Genomic DNA, 9,823 nt, shown 5'->3' on the forward strand with positions numbered 1-9,823 from the left:
TATTGGGAAATTGTTTGTTAGGCATCTCTCATTAAGTGTTCGATATATCCTGTCGAAAAGTTTATAATTGTTGTTTATAACGTTGGAATAACTTGCTATGATGTTCAATGTACAATAATACAAACATGGACCAAAAACATTCAAAATGTCATGGCCTTCTAATAAAAATACAAACAGTTTCCGGCATTTCCTGCATTTTTTGATAAATTTCTAATAAAGCTATTTATCACGGAGCTGTTGTTGGCAATTGTTATATATATAAAATTCTTTTCCTTTTTTTTATCTTTTTCCGTTTTTCTTTTGTTTACAATATTTATAATTTTCATCCTCTTTTAGCTTGAAATAGATTTTGAAAAATTTTTCCCTGAGAAAGTCAACCAAGTTCTATGTTTGTGGCCGCAATTTGAACCAAAACTTTTAAATTTTGCTAATAATAAGAAAGATGCATATTTACAAAAAATATTAAAGGAGAATGAAGGTATTTTAAAAAATAAAAGTTCAAGTAAGTGAACAACATAAATTATAAATTGTAATTATTATATATATGCTTGTTATTCTCCTCTGTAAACATCAAAGGTAAGAAAAGCCGGTATTCACTGGAGACCTTCAAGAGTAGAGGTTTAAAATGGATTTTTATTAGTTTTAAAAGTAAGGTATTTATTTTAGGTTTTTTAAAATTATCCCAAACGAAGAATGTATTCTGCTATTATAGGTTATATCTAATCTGGAGACACAGCTAGAGCAACAACGGGGAAAGTATGCAGCACATGGTTTGATAACACTGCCCATTCCAGTTTTAGTAGGTGATAACTTCCACAGTATTAATGATTGTTATGTCGTCATCCATAATGTAAAATATAAAGTCGAAACCCCTTTAAGAGCTGTTGATCTATGTTTCAAACCATTTCAAGTATTGGTTTATGCTTTATTGCTTTATTGTTTTTTTATTGTCAACAATTTTTTTACATTTTATGCTTGCCAGACCAAAATGTAGGTATGTAACCCACATTTTATGAGTAATAAACATTTTGAATAATTGATACTAATGAATTTAGATTATTATAATAAATACTAACATATTTATATTTTTATTCATAGTTAAAAAGTAATCATCTTTGTACGCAATCCAGAAACTTGTTAAGTAATGACGTCATATTTTCACAGATTTGACTGCATTATTAAACATATACGCACGAACTGAAAAATGACAAGTTTTTGATGGTTTCTGATCCCCTACGAGCAAATCCAATTACAACAAATTAGTGTAAAATATGCATATATTTGTGTTAAGTATTACTACAAAATTTATAAAATATACTTAATTGTAGTAGAGTTTACTAGAAAAAAGGATAAAAATACAACAAATGTGCAAATTGTGCAATGTGCATTTCTTTGTAGTAATTATTACTACAAAATTTATAAAATATACTTAATTATGGTAGGTTTCACTACAAAAGAAAATAAAAATACTACAAATTTTGTGCAATGTGCATTTCTTCGTAGTAATTATTACTACAAAATTTATAAATATTATACTTAATTGTAGTAGATTTTACTACAAAGATAATAAAAATCCAATAAATTTGTGCACAATGTGCATTCCTTTGTGGTAATTAATAGTACAAAGTTTATAAAATACTACCCTTAATTATAGTAGATTTTACTAGAGAAATGTTAAAATTTACTGTAATAATTAGTTACAAATTGATATTAATTGTTGTAAGCACTACAATTAATTGTAGTAAAAACACCGCGTATTTGTAGTAAGGGTTACAATATATATAATGTAATTTTTACAGTCTTCTGTAGTAACATTTAATACATTTTAGATGCAAATAGTAGTCAAAACTAGGTATTACAATTGTGGTACGTGTTACAACTAATTTTTTCCTGCGTAGGTTCTATGACCTCTTTAGTTCATGGTAACATGAACCAACTCCAATCAATAATCAAACCAACGCAAATTGAACAACTAAATGCAATGCAAAATTAAACGAAAGGAATGGGAATTTTGGATTTTGTAGCAGATCGCAGTACTGTTAGTACCGTTATCTACAGTTCAGATATTTCAGAATATCCAAAACAATAGCTTGGCGTGTCCTACACCAACAGCAATTGTAAGTAGTATATAAACACCGATTCTCGGTAGGAGATGACGTAACAGCTCCTCACAACCACGTCATAACTCGATGTAAAAGAATAGAAAAGTGGCCAACCTAAACTTAGTAATTTTAGGATTTAGGATTTATTTATAGGTAATGTATCTGTAATTTTAATTATTAATATAATTTTAAGTGATTTTTCTTAAATTTTTTTTTTTTGTAAAGAAAAACTGAAAAATTGAATTCAAGAAAGATCATTTATTTCTTTTTTCAAGACACATGGCATTTATTTCACGATCTCAACAACAATAAAAATAGATTAGATTGCATTCTTTTTAAGATATCGTTTTGCGAATAAATTCTCGATTGCTAGAAATTGATGTGTAAACGTACGGATATTGCGGACGAGTACATCCGTATCCCCAAGCGGCTAAACCAATTAATATCGGTTTGACAGACGTTACTCCAGCTGAATCTTTAGTGGCTTTCTCCATAATCAACATCGTACCTGGTTCAATCTATAAGAAGACAAACATAATTTTTTACACTCAACGACCACAACAACAATAATAATAATAACCGCAACAATAGCAGCAATAATAACAACAGAGAATAAAAAAATAAAACGTTATCGAGGAGTTTTGGGAAAAAAACTTACGAGACAAGTATCTTCGCCACCGCTAACTCCGTCGGTTCCACCGCCTGCACATATCATATTTGGCGTGATGGCATTTAATCCGTACAAACGACGACATTCCTTTTCCGAAACGATAACTAATTCGTTAGAGTTTAAATCGTCATTGGTCGCACTATTCCAGCCGGTCGCGATGACCTGAGTCAACGGTTCCACAGCCTCACCGTCAGCAATCATATCAATTGATTTTATCATATTACTAAAGGCGAGGGACGATGTTAGTTTTAAAATGGATATATCGTAGTCATTCGTTCTCGCATTAAAATCGGGATTTATGTTGATTGAACCAACGGAAACTACTCGTCCACCCCGATTGTACTCGGTCGAACCGATGCGAACACTCAACAGATCAAGAGATCTCCTACAAAAAAATCGATTCGTAATAAAATTATTAAATTTATCAACTATTGATATAAAAGCTATCATCAACTTACCGTTCAACACATTGAGCTGTAGTCAAAATATATTGACTTGAAATGATTGCTCCACTACAAATATGTTTTCCGCTATATTGTATGGACGCTTGATAAGGATGTTTATCGATAGTTGTACTAACAAACGAAACGAATGGCATTTTGACCAAAAAACGATCACTTTTCTCGAGACTTGGTGCAGCATCTTATTGTAATCGAATAAAATACATACATATATAAGTTATATGTCCAAACAAAAAGTTAAATATATATTAAATTAAAATAAAATCAGTTTATGTACCTATACTGTATTAAATTCGACTAAATTCCAAACAAAAAAAATCGAATACAACTTACCTTTAGATTCGGTTTTTAGAACTTTACATGTGATTGTACTAATCAACATGCCTAATAAAATTATAGTCTTCATTTTCTATAGTCGATTGATTGGTTGGTTGGCTAGCTATTGGCACTCACTGGTGGTGTGAGAGATTATGTGAATTCTTCTTGAAATCCAAACTCTTTTATATGGATTCGTCGTGTTAAAGGCTATCATTTTTCGAGGTAAAAGATTTTAAAAAACCATCGACTTCGAAGAACATAATAATTCAAATTCTAAGTTTTCTGAGAAAAATAGAATGTATCGTCTATCTGCATGACCTGTTATTTAATAATGTGTGTGTTTTTCAGGAACAGATTTGAAGATTATCTGTCTTTTGGGGTCAATTGCAAAGATTTGGGGTTAAACAACAAAAATTAAAATGTAATGTTTTAACTTTTCTAGATTTGCTAGAATTCCTTATCTTATCTGATGGTGGCATAAACGACCGCAAATTTCTGGGAACCAACTGTGTCGGAGAAATGCTCCAAATCGAAATTTTATTCCGATTTGTTGGGACTTAGAATATTTATTGAAGGTCATAATTTAATTTAACTCGAACCCACTACCCTAGGAGATCTTGCTCTACCCACTAAGCCCGTCAGGTACGCTATGTATATATTATTTATGGTATACAGGTGTCCAGAAATTCAACGTGAGGCGGGTATCGGGCGAGAGACCAACCCATACCTGTTCTGGTAAAAATAAGAAACATAATCCATGTCTCATAACATTATGTTATACATATATGTTATAACATATATAAGATAACATATATAAGATTTGATATGTAAATATCAAAAATATTCCCCCAAAATAATTTACCAACTTTATTAGAAAATATGCCAAATATGCCACTCAATATTTACGGAGAAATATGATTTTAACAAAATGGTTGCCCTTATGTCTTGCAAAAGGACTGTTTCGAATAAAGTTAACTTAAGGAGAAAATTAATCAAAAGGAATGATTGATTTATTTATTATCAATTTTAATGGATTATTTTCTTAGAACTAAGGCAAATGCTCAAAGGTGCAAATCTCCTTGCATTTATTTCTTCTGCTGAGGTATCAATATTGTGGCGCTGTTGGGCAAAATTTTTAATCGGTTTTGAATACACTTTTTCTTTTATGCAATCTCATTAAAAAATTAAAGCAAATTTAGGCCCGGAGAATGAGGAGGCCATGTAATCGAACCAAGGCGTCTAGTCCATCTTTCGGGATATTTTGTATTCAAGTAATCCCGTAGACGACGAGCATAATCAATAATAATAATATCTTCGTACATATTGATCGGCACATCTTCTAACGAAGTTGGTAAATTATTTTGGAGGAAACACAAACAGCAAACGAAAGTATAAATTTTTTAAATAAAGTGTTTTTTGCTGAAAAGCAGGCTATAGCACTTTGGAATCTTGACTAAACAGGCCATCCTTTAAAGTCACTTGCAAATGTGCTGTAGTACTCCTTTTCTTGCAAAAGGTGTGTCGAACTTAATAGACATAAATTTTTTTAACCTTAACTCAAACAAATATTTTTTCGCAAAACTGACTTCTATTATAGTAGCATGGTAAATAAGGATTTTATTTGACCGTAAAGATGTGATCCACTTAACTAAGGGACATGGATTGTGATTCTTAGTTTTACCAGAACAGGTGTGGGTTCGCCTCACGCCCGATACATATACACATACACATAGTATACCTCACTGGCTTAGTGGGTAGAGCAGGATCTCCTAGGGTAGTAGGTTTGAGTCCTACAGTAATAATGTTTGGTCGTGAAGAGAATAAATAAATTAAATTATGACCTTCAATAAATATTCTAAGTCCCAACAAATCGGAATAAAGTTTCGATTTGGAGCATTTCTCCGACACAGTTGGTTCCCAGAAATTTGCGGTCATTTATGCCACCATCAGATAAGATAAGGAATTCTAGTAAATCTAGAAAACTTAAAACATTACATTTTAATTTTTGTTGTTTAATCCCAAATCTTTGCAAATGACCCCAAAAGACAGATAATCTTCAAATCTGTTACTGAGAAACACACACATTATTAAATAACAGGTCATGCAGATAGACGATACATTCTGGTTTTCTCAGAAGACTTAGAATTTGAATTATTATGTTTTTCGAAGTCGATGGTTTTAAAATCTTTTACCTCGAACAATGATGGCCTTTAACACGACGAATCCATATAAAAGAGTTTGGATTTCAAGAAGAATTCACATAATCTCTCACACCACCAGTGAGTGGCCAATAGCTAGCCAACCAACCAATCAATCGACTATACAAAATGAAGACTATAATTTTATTAGGCATGTTGATTAGTGCAATCACATGTAACGTTCTAAAAACCGAATCTAAAGGTAAGTTGTATTCGATTTTTTTTGTTTCGAATTTTATTCGAATTTAATACAGTATAGGTACATAAACTGATTTTATTTTAATTTAATATATATTTAACTTTTTGTTTGGACATATAACTTATATATGTATGTATTTTATTCGATTACAATAAGATGCTGCACCAAGTCTCGAGAAAAGTGATCGTTTTTTGGTCAAAATGCCATTCGTTTCGTTTGTTAGTACAACTATCGATAAACATCCTTATCAAGCATCCATACAATATAGCGGAAAACATATATGTAGCGGAGCAATCATTTCAAGTCAATATATTTTGACTACAGCTCAATGTGTTGAACGGTAAGTTGATGATAGCTTTTATATCAATAGTTGATAAATGTAATAATTTTATTACGAATCGATTTTTTTGTAGGAGATCTCTTGATCTGTTGAGTGTTCGCGTCGGTTCGACCGAATACAATCGGGGTGGACGAGTAGTTTCCGTTGGTTCAATCAACATAAATCCCGATTTTAATGCGAGAACGAATGACTACGATATATCCATTTTAAAACTAACATCGTCCCTCGCCTTTAGCAATATGATAAAATCAATTGATATGATTGCTGACGGTGAAGCTGTGGAACCGTTGACTCAGGTCATCGCGACCGGCTGGAATAGTGCGACCAATGACGATTTAAGCTCTAACGAATTAGTTATCGTTTCGGAAAAGGAATGTCGTCGTTTGTACGGATTAAATGCCATCACGCCAAATATGGTATGTGCGGGCGGTGGAACCGACGGAGTTAGCGGTGGCGAAGATACTTGTCTCGTAAGTTCTTTTCCCAAAACTCCTCCATAACATTTTATTTTTTTATTCTCTGTTGTTATTATTGCTGCTATTGTTGTGGTTATTATTATTATTGTTGTTGTGGTCGTTGAGTGTAAAAAATTACGTTTGTCTTCTTATAGATTGAACAAGGTACGATGTTGATTATGGAGAAAGCCACTAAAGATTCAGCTGGAGTAACGTCTGTCAAACCGATATTAATTGGGTTAGCCGCTTGGGGATACGGATGTAGTCGTTCGCAATATCCGTACGTTTACACATCAATTTCTAGCAATCGAGAATTTATTCGCAAAATGACACCTTAAAAAGAATGGATTTAATCTATTTTTATTGTTGTGATGTTGTTGATATCGTGAAATAAATGTCATGTGTCTTGAAAAAGAAAAAAACGATCTTTCTTGAATTAAATTTTTTATAGTCTTTCTTTATGAAAAAAATTATGTTTTAAAAAATTTAAAAAAAAAATGCAAAATTGAATTAAAAATTAAAATTACATAAAAATAAACGTGTATACATTACACATGCATACATTATATTTATTTAGGATGGTCAGATTTTAATAGGGAAACTATACAACGACGTAGTACTTGCCAAAATAGCACACCTTTTTTGTACAAACATAGGATCGCAACTTTTTTGTTTTTGAGCTATGAGCGGTCAAAGTTAACCCAAATTACATTATTCTTTTATATCGGCTAGTAGTAAGCCAAAGTAATTGAAAATATGAACGTCTTTACTACTGGTTAACACCTTATTTTCAAGCATACTTTAAGCTTTCTTAGCGCCCTCTGATGGGTTGAAAGTTACAGCCCCCTTTGAATTTTTTATAAGAATATTTTAACATCATGGAATATTAACACAAAAAATAATAGTTGTAAAGCTCATTATTTAATGGTACTCCTTTGTCTCTTTGGTTTTTTCTTAAAGATAATAGTTTTCGCGTAAAAAGAAGAATAAATTACTGTTTTCTTTGACTCAATATGGATTGAAAATGATCTACGAAAAAAAATAGGATAGCGGCGTGGATTCTAACGAGTGTTATTGAGGAAGAAGATGAAGTTGAATATGAGGAAATAACTTTAGAAGATATAAGGATTATTGATAAACAAGCAAAAACCAATAGGCGAAAGAATAAAAGAAAGAGGACCGATTTCGCAAAACATGGCAAGTCAGGAAAACAATCAAAGACGGGCTTCTAGAATAAGTGTTAAAGCACCAACAACACAGCTCACAGCATGTGCAACATTAAATTACGACGCGTCTTCGACCGATTATTTTCTATATTTTATCTTCTGTGTTCTGTTAACTTAGTTAGTGCTCAGGTGCTCAGTGTAGCTCACTGTTAAGATGTTTGACAATGTCAACAATTTTCTCAGAGAATGGGCATTGTTTGATGTACTTGGAGAATGATTTAAGGGTAAGTAATGACCCAGAATACATGCTTCTCCGTGTGGATTTATTAAAATCGCGCTAAACTTCTAACCGTAAAAGCTAAACGTTTGTAGATAAACTGAATAAAATTTTTTGCGATTTATAAAAAGATCAGAAAAGTTAAAAGAAACAGCTATTTATCACGGAGCTGTTTTTGGCAATTGTTATATACAGGATGTCAGATAAAAAACGCCCCAATCTGTAACTCTGTCATTTACATTTTTTCCAACGCCATCTTCAATTTCAAGCGGTTATTAACTTTTGTTTTTAAATGGCTGCGTATATTTTTCTTCGCGTCATTGGATAGAGTTTGTTTTTCGGAATCCATTGATGTACAATACATCCATTTTAAATATAATATTAGCAGAGAAAAGACACCTGTATATGCAGGTTGTCACACAAGGATGCCGCAAGCTGTAACTCTGTCATTTACATTCCGATTTTCATGAGGGTGGTATCAAATGAAAAGGTATGATGAATACTATGCTTCATGCTACAAATAAACTTTTTCCAACGCCATCTTCAATTTCAAACGATTATCAACTTTTGATTTTCAAATTGCTCGGTATGTTTTTCATCATGTTATTGAATAGAGATTTTTTTTCTGAACCCATTGCTGTACAATACATTAACATTAATTGTAATTGTAGTAGAGAAAAACATTAAAATAGTTTCCGAACATTCTCTTAAAGTCACTTGTGTTATATTGTAGTGTGCCATGGGAAAAAATAATCATTTACAACTGCTTCAGGCATTGAAATATCATTTAATGACTGTTATCAGTTTTGCACGTTATTTTTTTCTATCTATCTATTTTTTTCATTCTAACTTTTGATCGACAACCCCGTTGTTTAACGGGCAGCGTTTGCTTTATTATTTTTTTTCTCAAAAATTAGTTGTTTTTGGAAAAATTTTAGAGAGACAAAAAAATTTTAGAATAGTTTTATCTATCTAACTGAAATTTTTCGAATGTATTTATCATCTTCATAAAAAAAATCTAGGCATAAATTGAACGGAGGTGGTTACGTTTAGTAGTTTAGAAGGGTAGGTTGAAAGTACAATTAGAGTCAAAACGTGATGTTATGAGTTATACCTTTCCACATCCAGATTGGTTTTTATGACAGTCATAAATAAAAGCCGGGGTGATTTCTGCCGGCTAGAGTACCTGAAAAGATTTATGACAGTCAGACAAGAACAGGGTCGAACTTAAATTTTTTTTAAACTAAAATTTTATAAAAAACCAAAGTTTAGTTATAACAACTAAAATTTAATTATAAAAACTAGTATAAAAGTCTTAGAAAAAAATATGACTTTTAGGAATGTCTAAATAATAGAATACAAAATTGTAAAGAATCTAATTATCCTCCGCTCTCTTTTGTAATCAGACAATGCATGCCTTGTCAAAATATTTCTTTAAAAAAATATGTACTTAATATTAGAAACACAACAAATAAGAGAATAATGGGTATTTATATATGTATCACCCTATTATGTTTCTACAATTTGCAAGTACACAGGAAAAAATCGTGTCGTGTAAAAATTTTAGAGTAGTTGGTAAAAAGAATTAGAGTAAAAATTGTAATATCACATGGTAAAAATAACTCTAATGTACACTA

The 9,823-nt window shown here is 31.5% G+C and overlaps 2 protein-coding genes across 2 annotated transcripts; one reads left to right on the top strand and one right to left on the bottom strand.

Moving 5' to 3' along the window:
* Nucleotides 1–2,340: 2,340 nt before the first annotated feature.
* LOC111413793 (trypsin-3-like) lies at nt 2,341–3,833 on the bottom strand. The gene is made up of 4 exons (XM_023044901.2): nt 3,567–3,833; nt 3,231–3,414; nt 2,761–3,157; nt 2,341–2,620 (listed from the first exon to the last, which is right to left on the bottom strand). The coding sequence occupies exons 1-4, from the start codon at nt 3,637–3,639 to the stop codon at nt 2,438–2,440; spliced, it is 837 nt and encodes a 278-aa protein (XP_022900669.2). The 5' UTR covers nt 3,640–3,833; the 3' UTR covers nt 2,341–2,437.
* Nucleotides 3,834–5,813: 1,980 nt separating this feature from the next.
* On the top strand, nt 5,814–7,113 carry LOC111413779 (trypsin-3-like). Its single transcript, XM_023044885.2, has 4 exons — nt 5,814–5,951; nt 6,105–6,288; nt 6,362–6,758; nt 6,899–7,113. The coding sequence occupies exons 1-4, from the start codon at nt 5,879–5,881 to the stop codon at nt 7,079–7,081; spliced, it is 837 nt and encodes a 278-aa protein (XP_022900653.1). The 5' UTR covers nt 5,814–5,878; the 3' UTR covers nt 7,082–7,113.
* The last annotated feature ends 2,710 nt before the right edge of the window (nt 7,114–9,823 follow it).

The sequence above is a fragment of the Onthophagus taurus genome, chromosome 1 (assembly GCF_036711975.1).
Source record: "Onthophagus taurus isolate NC chromosome 1, IU_Otau_3.0, whole genome shotgun sequence".
NCBI classification, from domain to species: domain Eukaryota; kingdom Metazoa; phylum Arthropoda; class Insecta; order Coleoptera; family Scarabaeidae; genus Onthophagus; species Onthophagus taurus.

Bases quoted from the DNA above. Each gene is read 5' to 3' on its own strand.
- LOC111413793 (XM_023044901.2), bottom strand. From the start codon at position 3,639: ATGAAGACTATAATTTTATTAGGCATGTTGATTAGTACAATCACATGT. The intron at 3,415-3,566 runs GTAAGTTGTATT...GATTACAATAAG, and splicing joins TCTAAAAACCGAATCTAAAG to ATGCTGCACCAAGTCTCGAG. The intron at 2,621-2,760 runs GTAAGTTTTTTT...GTCTTCTTATAG, and splicing joins GTGGCGAAGATACTTGTCTC to ATTGAACCAGGTACGATGTT.
- LOC111413779 (XM_023044885.2), top strand. From the start codon at position 5,879: ATGAAGACTATAATTTTATTAGGCATGTTGATTAGTGCAATCACATGT. The intron at 5,952-6,104 runs GTAAGTTGTATT...GATTACAATAAG, and splicing joins TCTAAAAACCGAATCTAAAG to ATGCTGCACCAAGTCTCGAG. The intron at 6,289-6,361 runs GTAAGTTGATGA...ATTTTTTTGTAG, and splicing joins ACAGCTCAATGTGTTGAACG to GAGATCTCTTGATCTGTTGA.